This window comes from Vigna unguiculata, chromosome 1, assembly GCF_004118075.2.
Source record: "Vigna unguiculata cultivar IT97K-499-35 chromosome 1, ASM411807v1, whole genome shotgun sequence".
Taxonomy (NCBI): Eukaryota; Viridiplantae; Streptophyta; class Magnoliopsida; order Fabales; family Fabaceae; genus Vigna; species Vigna unguiculata.
The window spans coordinates 34,401,263-34,420,855 of NC_040279.1; the positions used below are offsets into that span (position 1 = coordinate 34,401,263).

At 29.7% G+C, this 19,593-nt stretch overlaps 3 protein-coding genes across 3 annotated transcripts; 1 reads left to right on the top strand and 2 right to left on the bottom strand.

The window, feature by feature from the left end:
• Positions 1-357: 357 nt before the first annotated feature.
• LOC114173857 (transcription factor RAX2-like) lies at positions 358-2,117 on the bottom strand. Its single transcript, XM_028058512.1, has 3 exons — positions 1,760-2,117; positions 1,535-1,664; positions 358-1,270 (listed from the first exon to the last, which is right to left on the bottom strand). Exons 1-3 carry the CDS (start codon positions 1,893-1,895, stop codon positions 604-606), a joined length of 933 nt encoding a protein of 310 aa, XP_027914313.1. The 5' UTR covers positions 1,896-2,117; the 3' UTR covers positions 358-603.
• A 13,427-nt stretch (positions 2,118-15,544) lies between these two features.
• Positions 15,545-17,286, top strand: LOC114163714 (S-adenosylmethionine synthase 3). The gene has a single exon (XM_028048011.1). The coding sequence runs from the start codon at positions 15,789-15,791 to the stop codon at positions 16,959-16,961; it is 1,173 nt and encodes a 390-aa protein (XP_027903812.1). The 5' UTR covers positions 15,545-15,788; the 3' UTR covers positions 16,962-17,286.
• A 521-nt stretch (positions 17,287-17,807) lies between these two features.
• Positions 17,808-19,022, bottom strand: LOC114163723 (thioredoxin-like 3-3). The gene is made up of 3 exons (XM_028048021.1): positions 18,792-19,022; positions 18,679-18,704; positions 17,808-18,166 (listed from the first exon to the last, which is right to left on the bottom strand). The coding sequence occupies exons 1-3, from the start codon at positions 18,957-18,959 to the stop codon at positions 17,947-17,949; spliced, it is 414 nt and encodes a 137-aa protein (XP_027903822.1). The 5' UTR covers positions 18,960-19,022; the 3' UTR covers positions 17,808-17,946.
• Between the last annotated feature and the right edge of the window lie 571 nt (positions 19,023-19,593).

Below are 19,593 nucleotides of genomic sequence, written 5' to 3' on the forward strand. Positions count from 1 at the left end.
ACATCACAATCCTCCATCAACGTACACTACATGTCAAATTGAATTCATACGACACTCTTCATTAAGCACTTTTCGTATTTCATTTGTATACTTCTTGTCCCACCTGTACTCCTTCCCTCTCTTGTCCTAATCAGCTACCTAGGACCCTCACTCAATTATACAAACAGTACTAGTGACAAATAAAAGGAACGTAGGTCACTGTAACATGCTCAATTTTACAAACTCTAGCCAACTTTATGTTGCGATCGTAATCTCATAATAATCAACACTTCAATAATTGAGCATTAAGCACATCGGTGTTTGTGCTTTTAGGTGCTTGATTGACTTTATAATAATAGATAATGCATGCGATCGATACACGATAAATATATTACTGAACTATGATGTTTCGAAGATAAAGGGATAACATGGTTGGTGTTTTAGGACATCGTTAATTATAAGGTTGCCTTGGCAAAGGGAACTGCAGAAAGAAAAAAAAGGAAGCTTTTACAATGTAGTATGAAACAAAGAAAGTGGTTATATTGATGAATACTAGATAGTAAAAACTAAAAACCCACCCCACAAAGGCACAAGTCTGAGATGTTGTTGTAACCAGAGTCAGCATCAGTAATACGTGACCCTTTCTTGTGTCTTCTTATCATCAAACAAAAAGTTGTTAAAACTGTTATTAGTGCTAATTAGCTGTTTAATTTCCTCTAGACCATAATAATCCAACGGATTTTGTTCCCACAATCCATTTTGTTTGTCTGTCCACCCACTAACACTAGCACTGCCACCACTGTAGAGGGGATTATCAGCAGCAACACCTATCTGCTCCACAAAGCTAGCCTCGCCAAATTCTGGCTCCATGATTTGGCTGATCTGGTTGTTGCAGCTCGCATCAGAAGAGCTGCAACTAGTGGCCGTGGCTTCACCACCGAACACAAACATGGTGTTGTTGGTGCTATCTTTGAATTGGCACTTCTGGGTTGGGTCCATGAAACTCTCTTGTGCTTGAAAGAAGGAATCAGCAGAAGCAGAAGAGTAGGAAAAGGAGGCAACGCCTGTGAAAGAAGCGTGGGGATGGTAGTATGAGTTGGTGGTGTCTCTGAATGACAATGGTGATGAAGATGGTGTTGAGCTTTCAAGGATGGATAAAAGGGTGATTTGAAGAGGCTTCTTCTGGGGAGAAGCATTCATGGCCATCATTTTCTTCTTAAGCTTCGTGTTCCAGTAGTTCTTGATATCATTGTCAGTCCTCCCTGGCAGCTGAGATGCTATTATGGACCACCTGCACTCAGTCAAAATGTCTTCCCACCATAAGAATCTTACTCACACCAGATCTAAATTCGAATGCATCAACCGATGCACAACATCTAAAATCAAAGTACACATCGTATCTCTCTCTATCGTACTTAACATGTTCTATTTCCCAAAACTGAAAACCAAAAACATAAACAACCTTAAAAAATGCTTCCCACTGTTTCTTGGTAAGGAAATTATTTGTACGGTTTGGTAAAGATAAAGCCTCTGACAAGTGAGAAATTGAGTGTACCTGCTTCCAATGCTAGCGAAGAGGCTACAGATTATTTTATCTTCTGCATCAGAAAATTGACCGTGCTTAATGTTGGGTCTAAGATAATTAAGCCACCTTAATCGACAGCTCTTGCCACATCTTTTCAAACCTGCGATAAAGAAACAAAATCAGGAACAGGAACAGAAACACAAAGGGGTATCATGATGAGATGAGTGATGATGTTTGTAGTATGTATGCACTTACCAACTTTTTGGGGGAGCGCAATCCAATTCCCTCCGGTGCCATGTTGGTCTATGTAGTCCTTTAGCTTTGCATCTTCTTCTGGTGACCATGGCCCTTTCTTTACATTTGCCTTGTCACAGCAAGGAGCTCTACCCATGGATGTTTCTCTGGGATTGTGAGAAAGGTATGAAGTAGAAGGATAGTGAAGAATGGAACGTGGGAGAGGGGCATGAATAGAAGTTTATTCAGATAAGAAATGGCACAAGTCAAAGGGAACAGCCTCTGTAACTTCAATTGTCTTGTCAGTTTCCAAAATTATATATCATTGATTAGCCTATAGAAGGTTCTATCAGCCTTTTACAAGGACCCTTTTGTAAGAAGGAGTTTAACTTGGTCACAATTTAAAGTATCCAAAGTCTGCTCTAAGTTATAACGTGTATGATTTTTTCCCTTGAAAACGATGGTCTAGTGATACACAATTTCAAGCAATGGGCCAAGTCATGAGTAAACTATTGTCAAGTTGAAGCTTCAATTATATGCTGCTTCCTTCCACTGCTCCTACCTCTTTAGACTCCATCTTTTTTTTTAATAATTCTTCAATCATGTAACTTCGGATCATTATCAATTCATGCTGTAATTTCTTCAAATCGAAAAACTGGCATAATTTTTAATATTTCTCTTTTATTATTTTCATTTATTATTATAGGATCACATGGTCTCACCAACCAATTAAAAACAATATCGTTCTTTCCTATCAGAATTTTGGGAAAAGTTTGTTAGACACCCAAATGTGTTTAACACATTAAAAGAGAAAAGTTTGGAAATAATAAGGGACCACGAGAGCGAGTGAGAGACATTAATTCATTACTCTGTAATATATACTTTTATATTGTCAGTTAAAATCTATTGAAAATTATACATCTCGCAAAGGACTGTTTCTGAAAAAAAAAATATTTGTATTGAATTAAGTTTTTATTAAAAAGTTTTTTTCTATGTTTAAAATATTTTTTATTTTATATAAATACTTCTTTCTTGTTTTCATTTTCAAATCACTTCTCAAACTCATGCATTTTTTCTTTGATTATTTTGAATCTGTCGATCAGTTCATCCTTTTCCTTTTTAATAGCGAGTTAACCAATGAGATAAAAATAAACAAAAAAGACACTACGCTTGTTGATCAACAAGTTAGAAATAAATGAAAAGACGAGACAAACAATTATTTAATCTCATTATTACAAAATCAAACAACAGGATTTTTTAACAAATATATATATATATATATATATATATATATATATATATATATATATATATATATATATATATATATATATGATAATGGTAAGAACTCCTTAAAATAAAAAATAGAAAATACTTAAATTTACAAAATAGTTAAAAACATAATAAGCTTTCTTATTAAATATAAGTCTATAATAAAAAAAAGTGTTTTTCTACATTTTTCAATAGATAATATTAAAAAATAGATGGACAAAAATAATACTTTTAATATATATATATATATATATATATATATATATATATATATATATATTATGTATTTGTACTATTCACTTTTTTATTTATGTTCAAGATTTGATAATTAAATATTATTTCCAAAAAGTTGGCATTAAAGATATAATATATTACGACCGTATCCAAAAATTACGGGTGAGAATTGAATTTTAATAAAAATATAGTCCTATATAGAAGACAAAGTTGTGATGATTCCCGCAAACGCACATAGTTTGTCCCATGTTTAGAGATAAAATAAGATGTAAAGAATGATAGAGTTGAGGAGAGGTATAACTAAAAAGTACTCCACCGTTTCTTCACTAGATGCTGTAAAAATTTTGTTTTCATGAAGAGTGGATTCAAATTATCTCTAATATTCCATACCATCCACTTAATATCAAAAATTACATAAATTGTTCATGTTAAAAAAAAAACTTCTTTTTTCAATTTATATAAATGTATTTTGTTCTTTTGATACACACTTGATTATGATGAATTTAATCTCATCACTTCTATGTCGTGTTATTGAAAATCAATGTAAAACATTATCGTAATTTTTTGTGAAAATAAAAAATAAAACTTCTTGAAAACATACTTATAAATATAAAATAATATATTTTTAAATATGATAGAATGACATTTTTCATACAAAAATTCGATACCTATGCATGATAATTTTTTTAGATCGGGATATTTAAGAAATTATATAACGGTGTAAACAACTCAAATACTATCTTTTTAGTTAGCATCAAAGTGAAAATATGTCAAAAGGTATAAACAACTTAAATACTATCGTGAAATACATATCAAATGTTACATAAACTTAACAAAATTTGGTTGAAATAACTAAATTTACGCATTTTTTAGGTTTGGTGACTAAATTGGACTAGAGTTTCAAAGAGGAATTAATTTCAATTTTGATTGAGAGTTAATAGATTAAAAACATATTTAACCCTGTTAAATCTAAACTCTACAAGTTATATAGAATAGATTTTATTTACTTGAATAAAACAATACATTTTAAATAAACTACTTTTTTATTTTAAATATCAAATCACAATTGATTAAAAGAAATGAATTTATTGAGAATTAAATTGGAACAAAGATTCAAAAGGAGATTAGTGAAAGAACCAAAATAGTTTTTAAAATGTTTTTCTCTTCAAAAAAATATAAAGTAATTAAATACTAACATAATAATATAAGAAACTTTTACGAGAAAAATATTTAATGAAACTTAACAAAGTTAATATTTTTTATTTGATAATCATTAACTTTTTCATAAAAAATATTAATAATGAGTCCAAATATTTCTTGACCGCTAATGGTAAAGATTTTGGATTTGCTTCTTCTGCACATTTTCCAGTCGACTTTAAGAGGAAAAAGAAAAGAACGGATGAAATTAGTATCACCAGAAACTAAAATTCACTTTAAATATAAATTAGTTTGTTGATTTTTTCCCATATTATTTAATCAATTTTTTAACTTTTATATACACTAATGTTAACTTAAAAATATTGGTTTTTTCATACTTTTTTCATTGTTCAAAGATAGTCTTTATTTACCTAAGTTTCAACAACCATAATAAATATATATATATATATATATATATATATATATATATATATATATATATTCATTTATTAAAGTAAAAAAAATCATTATATTTTTCCTCCAAAAAAAAAAACTTTAACAACATTTAGAAAAACAGTGAGTACTATTTTTTTTTCTCATATGAAAATGGATTAAATATCAGTGATCGGAATGTTGCAAAAGTTTATCCTTTCAATTTTAATCTCTTGACAGTGGCATGATCGGAAAGGGAAAATTTCACAATGGACCGTTCCAAAACGATAAACTTGTCAATGTTTAGCATCCACATCATGTTATTAATGCCCTAGCTTGGGGTGTTGCACAAGTCTCTTCACAATTTCAATTTTTTCATTTCGACAAACCAAAATTTTCTGGACTTTCAACCCACATTAATTTCAGTTTGACTGGATTAAGGTTCATACATTTTATAGGTAATAATTATTTGTGACCTAAACATTATTCAGAATATATTGAAGGGAAAAAGCTAGAACAAAATTGTTGAAAATTGAAACTTTATAATGGCCTAGTCAATACTGGCTTGCCTAATAGACACAACTTTCACCATAAGGAAATTGTCATTTAGTATTCAAGTTGATTAATTTGTCACACACTTTAAAACAATTAAAATTAATTGCTAGTGTTGGTTTTTTGTTAAATCAAAGAAAAAGAGTTAATACTAGATTAAAAAAACAAAAGATAACATAAACAGTGTCTACTACTAACTGTTGATATTAGATAAAGTTATAGTCTGGTACAAGGAAGAGAAAACAAAACAATATTGTCCACAATTGGGCTTCTTCGTCATAAATTAGGTTTAACTATCTTTATTTTCTCATTGCTTATTTTATTTTCTTTGTTATTAACAAAAAAAGATTTTTTTTTTTTGAAAAATAACAAATAAAAATTTAACATTACATTAATAGTGGTATAAAATTTGATAAAAATAAATAAACCATGAATCCAATAAAGTAATTAAACGTAAAAGTTATTATATACTTTTATTGTGGATAAACAAATTAAACTTAATGCAAAATTTGAATCCACAAACTTTATAAAACTTCATCTACTCTAACAGTTGTATGTGTGACTTTGCATGATATGATATGTCAGTGGTTTTTCATGCAACCCATTTCCATCTGTAGCCGCTATAATAGGGCTGTTTTTTCTGGACAATTTTTGTCACAAATTTTTATTTTATACTTATTTGACGCTCTCTTTTTTTTTTTTTTTACAAGTACAAAAGTTGACATTTTTACCTTTACAATAGATTGTCAAATGATTTATTTTTTTTCATCAAAGAATTTTTCTCTTTCCCTTACTATCAAAACTTACAAGTTTCTAATAAATGGTTGAGTGCATGACTAATCTTTCGGGGTAAACTATACCATAAATTTGTATAAAAACGGATAAAGATAATGTATTGTTTATGAACTAATATTATAAAAAAATATTTATTATTAGTGAACTTTATTTATGTGTCATACTAAGCCAGTTTATTGGCTTTTAAATAAGATTATATGTATGAGCTTAAACAAGTAAATGCTATTTTTTATGATGGAATAATATCATATTAAAAAAAACACCAATCTTATAAAACAAGTAAATGCTATTTTTTTTTTATGATAGAATACCTTTATGATAATGAGAAATATATAGTTTTAAATATTAATTGGTTTAAAATTCATATTTTCTCTTCATCAGAAAATATTCTAAGTGGTTTGACCTTGTTAGTTTTTATTTATCATTTTTGATAACGTTCTTAAAGGATAAATTTGAAGTAAATATTCATGTCAGACGTCACCGGGATCACTTCCAGTACTTCAAATATAGCATGTTGTTAAATTGTCTGGAGTTGAGCGCCACAGGACTGAACAGTGATGATGTTGATGTGCCAAAATTTGTTGGATATGTATAAATCATGAGAAGGAAGAATGTGTACACAAAAGGTGTTTGGTGGAAACAATTCAAAGAGAGTTTGCTTACTGATTTATTAAAACTTTGTTCAATATATAGTACATTGTGGAGGTTGTTAAGAGTGTTGAGAAGTTCTCCCACTTCTCTCTTCATGATGGCTTTCTCTCTTTTCGAGTTGGAGAGGAAGATGAGTTGCGATTTGGAGTATGAAAACGTGAATGAGAGGCACAATTAAAACATGAAGTGAAAGCAAAAACCCTTGGGAGAGGTCTTACATCTTCTCTTTGGTTTCCATTTCTTCCCTTTCTCTTCTATTTGTAAACCCTAGGTCCTCCACCATAGAGAGTTGATCTTATTTGTTGAGATTAAATGTAATGGAATAAATTTTTGTGTAATTTGTATTATTAATATATATATATATATATATATATATATATATATATATATATATATATATATATATATTCCAATTCAAGTTAGAATGTTGTGTGCCCTTGATCTCCCATGGTTTGAACCTAAAAATGAAATTGACTACCTAATGAAGCTTGTATTTAGGGATAGAACATGATTTCATTAGTAATCTTAAAACTCTTGAACTTAATGCATGATTGCTTGTTAATGATCTAAGGGATTGGACTTTGATGAGTTATCATAGGCTCAAAGTCACTAGGAATAGGATTTGACTAAATTAGTGAGTTGATTTTAACTTGAATATGAAATTGAGATGTTTGTAAACACATGAGAATGAAGTGAATGAAATATAGTTTTGACAATTGTATGCACTATATGTTAAATTTATATTGCACATCAATTATTTGATAAAATACCAAAAATAGTTTCTTAGTGTTTTTGTGAACTTTGTTGTCTAATTGAATTGTGAATTACGAGAATTGTCATGTGTTGCACAAATCATTGCGAAGAAAATGATATTTATTATTTACTACGTGCGACCGGTGCCATTAATGTTTTTTGCTAACAATATCCAAGTAATTTGGCATGTTGTACAACATATAGTATCTTACATACATACTTATGTAATTGTACATAAACTATATAGCAAAGAACTATAAATATTTTACGCCATAAGATGCTGTTTAAAAATAGTATTGAATTGACAAAGTGATGAATATTAAAAGGAACATAGAAAAGACCAGATGATTAATCTTAATTGCTGTATAGGTAGTGGTGGTGGTAACGGATAGTGTTTGGTGAATAAAATGAAAAGAAAAACAAGTACAAAGCCTTTTAATTTTGGGATGTATTGATAATTACAGAGACGCGAGACGAGTGTGAGTGTATATAAACTACAAAATTTGTTATATTAAAATGATGGAACGGTACTGTTATAGACGTGAAGTTTATCTGAGTACACATGAAGACTAATGATGCATGAATAGGTAGCTAAGAATCCAAAAAAGCATATTTGGTGTTTGGAAGATATTATAGTAAAGTATTGTAATGGAGAAGAACAAATGAGTAGATGGCAAAAGATGAAAAGGTTGGTTCAGAAGTCTATGATGGGTAGGTTCCACCACGGAACAAACTCTGGGTGTTTTTCTTCTTCTTCTTGGATTCTTCGCTTCTAATAATCCATCAAGGAACGACAAAATCAAAAGTTGCTTGTCATCTTCTGTGTTCTACAAATATTCTTCTGCATGGGGACCACTCGTTAGAGGTCGGAAAAAAGCCACGATCCTTTCTGCAATAGTTCTAGAACACCAACAACAAAACTATGCTTAACCTCTAATTTTTTATATGCCAGGTTATGTAAAATCAATAATATATACGGAAGGTGACTTTATCCTTCACTTATCTATTATTAAATTATCTTATCTTTAATTGATATGAAATTTTCAAGCTTGTAATACATCACTTATTTATTATAAAATTATTTTCTTTTTAATTGACGTGGGACTTTCAATTTAAATTTTAAATTGAATTTAAATAAATAGTAATTTTGAATCCCATAGGAGAATGACGATAAATTTATTATAAATATTTGTATCTTCTTAATCTCTAAATATAAATATAATTAATCACATCTGCAAATACTATTGCAAATCTGTGTTTATTTATTAGCTTTTTTTCATACTACAAAATCACTTTTAACTTCTCTACAAAATTAACATGCAAATAATATTGCTAGGCTTGTCATCTATGTTACTCCTCCGCAAAGGTTCAATTTTTTATCCTACAACCCTTTAGCGCAACATTAAAGCATTATTAATTTTAAATTGACATTATTGTGTTGGTCCAACCTAATATTAGTGATGACATTATAGTCTTAATAACAACTAAAATTAACGCTTAAATTAATTGAAAGAGGATTTAAAGTAATTCAGTTCATTAATTACGTTTTAGCTTTGGTCAAGCCAATGTTAAAGCCTAATGAATGAAATAGCATTACTTTGACCGATGTCAAGTTTAAATATATAGTCTACCTTGATCCATCATAGTGGATCTCTTGTAATGAAATTTAGAATGGATATAGGAATTTAACCATAAAAATAAAAAGAATCAATTAAACAGGTATGAAACCCATATTTATTGGTTTGATTTATTTTTTCAACTTTTAACAAAATTATTTATAATACAAATAAAAATTTAATATCCAGCTACAACTAAAAATATCAAACTGAGTCAACCCGACTCATCCATATTGAGCTAAAAAGGAGTATGTTCAACCCGACACACTCTCTTGGTGAACCAAAAATTTTGCAATCCAATTTTGACTCACTTAAAAATGTTTTTTTTACAATTTATTATATTTATTTATTACATTACAATGAAAGTGAATTGACTTAATTTATTTTTTTATAATAGTGGAATCAAAGTGTTCATCTAATTCTTGAAATATTGTTATAAAGATAATAGTTAAAAATTAAAGTATCAACATATATAACGTGTCAAACAAATTAATTATACATCAAACTATTAAAATATTATTGAGCAACATCCTTGTAATTAAAAATATGAAAATGTGAATCCATATAGTTAGCTAAATAATTATAACAAAAAAAATTAAAAAATGTAAAAAAATGTTAGTGGATTAAGTGGATCAATTCACCTTCAACTTGATTCGAACCTGTTTAACCTGTGAGCTAAATGAGATGAACTCAGTTCAACCCACTTTTAAAAAAATTAAATTTTCTTTAACCCAACTCGTCTTATACCTGTAATAAGCTGGGTTGACTCATAGCTTAGAAGCTATTTTAAGATCCATAACTACTCAAATATAAACTTAAATGATAAGATAGTGTATATTTAAATGTTTCCTTCATGTACATATGATACACATTTTACAACGCATAAACTAATCTATTTTAATTTTTATAATTTAATTCAATGACTGATTTAATTTAGTTTAAGCAAATTATCCGACATGTAGGACGCTCGTAACGAAACCAAAATTCCTTAATATAAATTTAAACATGATAATGATAAAAAATGTATACTCTTTCTAAATAGTTAATAAAGCAATGAAAACAAATAATTGGAAAAGAAAAACTAAATAGGTTGTGTCTTGTTGTGGTTGTGAGATTGGTTTTGGGGTTGGTGTCCTTAGAATGAGTCTTAGGTGTGTTAGGCAACCAAAATAAATCTTGAGTCACCAAAATATAATAAAATTCACGTTCTACTTTCTGGTAGAGAATGATGTGACGGAACTACGGGACCTTCAAATTCATCACCGTTATGTTTCTTCATCCATTCATCTTCTTCATTACAATATTCAATGTAAGGAGGATTCAAAAGTCTTCTGCCTACTTCCTTCCAAAATTCTTATGTCTCCATGTGAAGTGTGATTAGTAGTTTTTTTCTTAAATTAATGTCTTCTCATTCAATTTATATATGCTACAAGAAAATAATATCGATAATCATCAATATAATGTTCATTAGTAAAATTTGCTTATCAATAACAAAAAAATTTTGATAATTTTTTATTAGTAATTACTGATGAATTTTGGTTATTGATAAATATTAAGATTTGGTGTTCTTCTTCCTTCTCTTTTTCTTTTTTTCTCTTTTTTTATATTTATTCTTTCTTCACTACAATAAAACACAGATTTATTGATGGATAAAATTCATCGATAACAACAAAAATTTGTCAAAAATTACAAAAAATTGTTGATAAAACATAATTGCTAATATTACCAACGGTCAAAAAACTGTTGGTAAAATACTCATTGATAAATTTTACAACCATATAAGAAAAATTGTCAGTAATTACTGATAACAAAAAATTCATCAATAATTACCGACAACCTAAACCATCTATAATTATTTGTTAAAAAATATCTTTGACGCCCACTTTACAAATGGAATTTAGTAACAAACATTTGTCATGAATACAAATTTTGAATTACTAACGAAATTTGTCATAATTGATAAATATTTGTCAATAATTAAAATTCTAAAATTCATCGATAATTATCCATGAATATTTCCGTTTTACCCATAACTTTGTTCTATTAGTAAAATTCGTCGGTAAAACGGTATTTACTGACGATTTTTTTCTATAAGTAAAACTTTGTTAACAATATGGTATTTTCTTGTTGTACACTTCTTCATTTTCTTCCTCCTCTACCACTATTATCGTGTTCGTCATCGCAATCGCAACATTTAACGCCTATTTTACCGGTGAATTTTACCATGACATGGTCAAACCCTATAATGGAAACTTTGGTACCATTTTACTAGCAAAATTCATTGATAATAAACATTATAGTTACAAATGGATTTCACCAATTGATGTTATCGACAAATTCACTACCAACAAATATTTTTGTCGATGATAAAAAATTTAATTTATCAATGGATATTACTAACAAATTGTACCGACATATTCATTACTAATAGAAATATTTGTTGATAATATTTTTTTTTTGTCAATGAAATTTCATCAATAATTTAACTTATCATTTTTTCTTATACATTTCTGAACCGTTTTTTTAGTCGAATTTCTAACCATTCTCTTGATCTTTTGGTGGAAAGTAAATTGTTAACCTTAGTTTAACTATTTAGGTTAACACTTTTAAAATATAAATTGAATATGTTTTTAGTCCCTAAACTTGAACACAAAATTAAAATTCGTTCTTATTCTAAACTTCAATATAATTTGGTTATAAAATTTAAAAAATGAATAAATATATTCCTTATAACCCAATTATGTAAATTTATTTTGACGTATTAAATGATATTTTAAGTTAACATTTGAGTTATTTACAGCATTACACATTTTAGCTCAAATATTAGCCTAGAACATTATTTAATACACAAAAAAAACTTGACTTCATTGAATTAAAATAACTTATCCATTTATTTGAAGTTTGAAACTAAAATGTTTAAAAATTTAAGATAATGACAATTTTAATTTCACAATAAAATTTATGAACTAAAATCGTATTTAACTTTTGAAATAATCATGGATGAAGTCTGGAAATTTTATCTTTTGGTGTAACCGAAACCTATGTAATTGTAAATGGTTGTTAAATGTGTAACTTACACAACACGTATATTTCTATTTATGAAGATACCAAATTTTACATCACTCACTTACAAAGAATTAAAACCTTTATTAACTTTCCAACATATAAGCAAATTAATTATACTATATATGATTAAGCTAATTAAACGTTTGAATTCATAAGCTAGATTTTGACGCCGTCGTTGTTAAGTCAATAGGAAGTTGTTTTTCCCCCTCTAAGATCTTATTCGTTTTATAATTTTTTTTTATTAACATTTGGAAGCAAATATTTGTTTTTTGTTTATTTTTCATTTTTAAAGCTCAAAATAACATCATTTTTATATTTTCTGAATTTGTATAAAAAATTAGAGAATAACAGATCGATGTACAAAATGTTATGATTGTTTGATTCGAATATTTCATATTTTTCATTTATGCATGATTAAAAATGAAAAAAAAAAGTGTTTGAAACATCGTTTTCATTTTCAAGTATAGGAAAAAACCTCTGATTTTTGAAAATTAACAAGGAACAATGAAATGTTTTTTTTTTCTTCTAAATTTATATTTTTACGTACTTTCTAGATGTGGTGACATTTCAATATGATGCGACTCATGTCATGTGTCACCTTGCCTTTAACTCTTTCCTCCTTTATCTTGTTTCAAACAGTGATGTCTCTTCTCTCTATTTTAAAAATATTAAACAAAAAAAGTGGAATTCAAAGATAAACATTCAGGAATTCAAATAATAAAATTGACAATGATAATTATTCATTTGAAGTAGAATTTGATAAATCCATAAATTAGATCGCTTGAGACGAAGAATTAGGAGATGATGAATCTAAACTCCAAAAAATCATAAAACAAGAGGAAGTTAATAAGTCATAACAAACCCTAATATGAGACGAAGAATTTGCACCAAATATCTCTCCCAATGTTAGGTTTTTTATTATTCTTTTAATTAAGGGTAATTTAGTCATGTAGGTGCAAAAAGAAACTATGGAGGTACAGAAAGAAATATTCTATAGGTATTTACTTCAAAATGTGTTTCTTGCTTATGATGTATTTACTAATAAGTATTACCGAATTTGTTATTAATTAAGTTTGTTTTCATGGGAATTTCATCATTTTCTAACTTCAGCTAATTAAAATTTAATTTTTGATATTGTTTTAGTTATAATTTCTACGAAACTTATACATAAAAATTATAAATTATAAAATTTTAACCTACTTATTTTAAAAATTAAATTTCAAAAATTTATTATTTTTACTAATTTAATTAAATAAAAACAAAGTTATTAAAAATTCGAACCTTAGTATTTTGCTATAATTGAAGGGAAAGATTACAAAAAATAATTTCTTATGCAGCCTTTACTCAAGTCCTCGGACCAAAATGTTATGGAGGACAAACGATAAAAAAAAAAATCTAATACATTAATTTAAAGTATAACAAATTTTAAAAATGTATGTTTTTTTTTCCAACAGGAACTAATCAAATCTTACTCGACTCAAGTAAGCTAACTCTAAAGAGAATATAATTGTTCAATTCTCATACAGTACATTATAATTAACTATTTTATTACAAAAAGAAATGCAGAGACATTATTCATGCTTCATTTGGACTTCAATTAGGAATCAATTACCACATACAACTGGAACTTAATCAAGTGTTACGTTCTCTTACATTTTATTTCAAAATTAATGAGCAAAAGCCATAGGCTGGTTTACAAGTAATTTCATTTCCACTTCTCAGCACAAACAGGGGAATAAAATCAATATTTGTAGAGTTAGACAGTTAATGTCTTTGAGATTCCATTGATTAAAAAAATATACTAAATATTATAACTTTAATTATGCTGTTATACAAAGAGATAGGGAAAAATAGTAGATGTTTATTAAGTGTTTAAAAATATGATATTAACATGTATATTATACAAAATGAGAAGTTAATAAACATTAGGAAAGAAGTAGTAACAACCTAAAAAAAAGGTGATATTATAAAGACATACAAAGAATGAGAGTTAAAAGTAGGAGAGAAATGTGAGCGAGTCATTCGTCGTTTAATTTTCTGAAAGTGTAGAATTTTCTGAAAGTGTAGTACGTGTGTCTCCATGTATAAATACATATAACTTCTGAAATCTTTGCTTTCCCTTCAGCATTGATTTATTCACCTTTCTGATTTCTCATTCCCCTTTCTTCTTCTTCTTCTTCTTCTCTTAAACCACCGAGCATTATTGGTATGTATCTCTTCTACTTTCACCTCGTACAATTTACTTTTCATCCATTGATTCTTTCAGCATTACCAGTATTCAGATCTTGAAACAATGTCTGCGTCTTACAATTTGTTTATTTGGCATCCTGCTATAGATCTAGCTGTTATGATAATTCAAGTTTTATACGTGATTGTTCAATTTTCATCAATTTGTTTTCTTAAAAATATGTGTTTATATGGAGAGCTAAGGCGTGCAAGTTTTTTAACGTTGTCGACTTGATTGGATTTGTTTATTCCTGCGATGATATACTGCTGTTGTTTGTGCAGCATCGCAGATCTATGTTTGCTCATGTATTCCATGCTTGATGTTGTCTTTATGATTCTCTGTTTGGGTTTGAACGATGAAGTAATTAAACAATGGTTGTGTGATTTGGGATTTGTGTCTATAATGCAACCAGGTGTAGCTTTAGAAATGTGTTATTTTTTTTTAGAAAAAGAAAAGAACTGCAACTAGCTCATTTCTTTTGGGTTAAATTTGTTTTAGATATCTTAGTTTTGAATAAAAATTATAATTAATATTTTTTTTAAACTTTAATTCAATTTAGTTTCTTGTAGATCCAAAATTTAATATAAAGAAAAATGTTTCAAATTTTAAATAAACTTAAAAATTTATTTAAAATAATTAAATATATGTATTTCTGTAAAAAAAATTATATCAATCCAAAGTTTCTTAACTAATTCTATTTTTTACTTAAAAATAAAGAACCGAAAATATATTTAATTCTCTTTCTCGCCATTAGTTTTACTTCTTGGATATTTAACCACGGACATCAGAACAGTTATTGCAATTTGTTTCTTTTCACGGACCTGCATAAAATCCTCAGATTTCAAATAAAAGTTATTGAATATTCTTTTATTTCATTTTCTTTGCACCTGAACTTTATACAAAAAGGAAAAATGATAGATTTTTTTTTTATCTTTTAAAAAGCATCTCATAATAAATAAATAAATAATATACATTTTGACCTCCACTCGAAAATAAAAATCATCATACATCATACATTTAATGACTTTTATAATTAATGAAAAGTTGTATATAAGATTTTTTTAATTGGCTGACAATACAAAAATTTTACATTAATAGTCCATGTCTATCAAATATATACCAAGAGTAAATATGTCCATTAGAATAGGTGCAGCAAAAATTAAATATTGATCATTTGATTTAAGTTCTTGATTCTTGTAATAAAATCAGTATTTTAGGTCCATGGAATAGAATATGCACTAATTGTCAAGTTAATTGCTTCCACAGTTTCTCTCTAAAGCACAATTTAACCCCTTTTGTTTTCTTAACACCAGAGATGGAAACTTTCCTCTTCACCTCAGAATCTGTTAACGAAGGGCATCCCGACAAGTTGTGTGACCAGGTTTCAGATGCCATCCTGGATGCATGCTTGGAGCAAGACCCAGACAGCAAGGTGGCGTGTGAAACCTGTACAAAAACTAACATGGTTATGGTGTTTGGTGAGATAACAACCAAGGCCAATGTGAACTACGAGAAAATAGTTCGAGATACTTGCAGAGGCATTGGGTTCGTGTCGGCAGATGTTGGTCTTGATGCTGACAATTGCAAAGTTCTGGTCAACATTGAGCAGCAGAGTCCAGATATTGCTCAAGGAGTTCATGGTCACATGACCAAAAAGCCAGAGGAAATTGGTGCTGGTGACCAAGGCCACATGTTTGGCTATGCCACAGATGAAACACCGGAGTTAATGCCACTCACTCATGTGCTTTCTACTAAACTTGGTGCCAAGCTCACTGAAGTGAGAAAGAACAAAACATGTCCCTGGCTGAGGCCGGATGGTAAAACCCAAGTGACAGTTGAGTACAAGAACGATAATGGAGCCATGATCCCTATCAGGGTCCACACAGTTCTCATCTCAACTCAGCATGATGAAACTGTCACAAATGAGAAAATTGCTGAAGATTTGAAAGAGAAAGTGATCAAACCCGTCATCCCAGCCAAATATATTGATGACAAAACTATCTTCCACCTCAACCCCTCTGGTAGGTTTGTCATTGGTGGACCACATGGAGATGCAGGACTCACCGGAAGGAAGATCATTATAGACACCTATGGCGGTTGGGGTGCTCATGGCGGCGGTGCCTTCTCCGGTAAGGACCCAACCAAGGTTGATAGGAGTGGCGCATACATTGTGAGGCAAGCAGCCAAGAGTGTGGTAGCTTCAGGACTTGCTCGACGTTGTCTTGTGCAGGTTTCTTATGCCATTGGAGTCCCAGAGCCCCTTTCAGTGTTTGTAGACACATACCAAACGGGAAAGATTCCAGACAAGGACATCTTGGCTCTGATCAAGGAGAAGTTTGACTTCAGGCCAGGAATGATTGCCATCAATCTTGATCTCATGAGAGGAGGCAAGTGCAGGTACCTGAAAACTGCTGCTTATGGGCATTTTGGACGTGATGATCCTGATTTCACTTGGGAGACCGTGAAGATCCTCAAGCCTAATGCTTAAGTCAGCCACCCACGATCGAATTCGTTGCTACTTGTGGCTATCATCGTAGCCATCTTTCAGATTTTGGGTAAAAGGAAAATAAAGAAGCTTCTCTGCGTACATCTCTTAATGAAGATACGTTTCACAGTTTGGACTAGAAAAGGGAGGAGGGAGATATCTTTCTTCATTTTTGGGTAGTTGGTGTAAACTTATAATGTTCATTTGAATTTTGAGGGTGTTAGTTAATTGTTTACTTCGTGAAAACCAAGATTTCCTTTAATATGTTTTTAGTCTGTTCTTATAGAACAATTTTTTATATATGATGAACAAATTTTAGTTTTAGTCATTGTAATTTCCTTTGGTTTTAATCCTTCTAAAGTTCAAAATTACTGATTTTGATCTCTAAATTTCATTTTAAAGTAATAAATAATATTTATTTTAAGAATCTGAAACTCTTTTGAATGTATCACATATTGATGTTATACCATTAACACTCGTGTAGTTAAGGTTGACTTAGTAGTAAAAGTTGGAAGGGAAGGGAGGGTGGAAAAAGTTGTGGGTTGAACTCCTCCCACTAACTTTTGAGAGTTATAGGTTAGTTCGAAGAGATTGAGAGGGGAGGTAGGAGAAAGTTGTGCCTTCAACTTTCTCAACTAACAAAATACTGACATTTGTCAATAAAAAAAATAACACTCGTAAATGTTATTTGGAATAGTCAATTGAACTTTTGCCCATTACATAACAATAAGCATCCCTTGATAATTGAGATAGAAGCAAAATTTCAACTTAAAGAGGGATACATATAGTCTTTTTTTTTCTAGAGACTAAAGTTAAAACTAGTTAATTTTGCAAGAACTAAAATAGAAATTAAAGCCAAGAAAATTTCTTATGGAGACATAGAATAACTAGATTTTGTTCTACAATTCACAAAAATTATTCATGGATGATAGTGCTACTTACATGGATAGAGAAATTGCAAACATAATGTTTCTCTTACGCGGAGTAGTTAAGAGTGCAACCACAGGCGATCATGGAGCCTCTCTTCTCCAGTACCATACATCTCATCCACCTTTTCCCCATTCCGGTAAAATTGGAAGGTTGGGGTGTAGCGAATGTGTTGAGTTGTTTCCGGGCATTCATCAATGTCTGCGTACACAAAGGTAAGCTTCGGAAAATTATTGCTCAGTCTGCAGAATGCAGGCAGAATTTGGCTACAAACGCGACACCTGAAAAGCCAGGAAACAATAGTCATTAACGGCTGATCTTCCAAACCACTGTCCTTGAAAGAGTTTTTCATTTGGAGTGCATAAAAAAACATAGAAGCATGCATTCTTACACGTTCAAATAAATAACTGTTCTTTTTTAATTTCTTAGCCACCTGGATTGTAACCGCTCCCCAAGGAGAAAGTTTCATCGGAAGTGGATTAAAAAAACATTGGACAACGCATTTTTACACGATCAAATAAAAAAAATTCCATTTTATACTTTTTAAGCAGAGTTTTTAGCATTTGCAACAACTAACGCATGCCACCTGGGTCATAACCGCATCCCCTGTGCTATGTATCATGTTCAATTTCATTATTCCAAACCCAAACAAAACAAACTTCCAAATATCATGCAAACAAAATTTTAACCACAAGGTTTGGACTTTCCAATGATTTCGAGAGTTCCAACATCAAACACCTGGTGCTCAAAACAATTAGAATCCACATATTATTAGGGAGAAGCAGTAACATACCAAGAAGCGCCATAATTGATAACAGCCTGCAATGAATTTTGTGACAGAACAGAAGAATCAGATTTATGCAGTGAAGTTGAAAAGTTGGAAACAAAAGGGATTCTGTTGCTTACGGGGGTTTTGGAGGATTTGATGTGTGCGAGAACATTGGTGAAGTCGTCGTCGCTGGTAGCGCTTTTCAAATTGGCATAACGGTTGATGGGTATATCTAAGGCAGTGCCTTCCAACCCTTTCTTTGCCTTATCATGCTGGTTGCTCACCATGCTTGAGCTTCCCTCCATTGTTGGTTCTTTTCCAATCCAACGAAATATGTGTTTCACAATCGCGCAAACTCATATTTTAAAGATGGAAGTTAATGGTCAAGAAATTTAACAATATGTTAATTTTGGTAACTAGGAGGAGGCGTACGAAAAAGTCGAAGTAACCAATTTCTAGAAATTTGAAATATGGATTTTTTTTTCTAGTTTCAAAAAATAATATTCTCAATTATTGGATAATGTTTTCTCAAACACGTCAGTTGGAATAAATTAACTTGGTTATGTTCAAAAAATTTACATAAAAATGCCATATCATTCTTAGTTAAATTATTTGGTATATGGTGAATAATCAAGATCTTGCTAAAACATTGCCTTATTATAAATATTTATATGAATATTTATGACAAACCAAAAAAATTTTAATCATTAGTGACGGATGGTTTGCAAAAGATAGTAAATTATAATCTTCCTCGGTTTTGATTTTTGTAATTTGCAAACAATGTCAATTTAACTACCACATCGAATCCTTAAACAAAATTAGAACTAAATTCAGGACAAAATAAATTAAGTGACCAGGTTAAATAAACTCTACAAATATTAGGATTAAATTACTCATTACCCATGAACCAAACAACAATTTTGTTTATCAAATATAATG

Bases quoted from the DNA above. Each gene is read 5' to 3' on its own strand.
- LOC114173857 (XM_028058512.1), bottom strand. From the start codon at position 1,895: ATGGGTAGAGCTCCTTGCTGTGACAAGGCAAATGTAAAGAAAGGGCCA. The intron at 1,665-1,759 runs GTAAGTGCATAC...TCTTTATCGCAG, and splicing joins TGCGCTCCCCCAAAAAGTTG to GTTTGAAAAGATGTGGCAAG. The intron at 1,271-1,534 runs GTACACTCAATT...GACTGAGTGCAG, and splicing joins TTCGCTAGCATTGGAAGCAG to GTGGTCCATAATAGCATCTC.
- LOC114163714 (XM_028048011.1), top strand. From the start codon at position 15,789: ATGGAAACTTTCCTCTTCACCTCAGAATCTGTTAACGAAGGGCATCCC.
- LOC114163723 (XM_028048021.1), bottom strand. From the start codon at position 18,959: ATGGAGGGAAGCTCAAGCATGGTGAGCAACCAGCATGATAAGGCAAAG. The intron at 18,705-18,791 runs GTAAGCAACAGA...AATTCATTGCAG, and splicing joins TCAAATCCTCCAAAACCCCC to GCTGTTATCAATTATGGCGC. The intron at 18,167-18,678 runs GTATGTTACTGC...CTGGCTTTTCAG, and splicing joins ATCAATTATGGCGCTTCTTG to GTGTCGCGTTTGTAGCCAAA.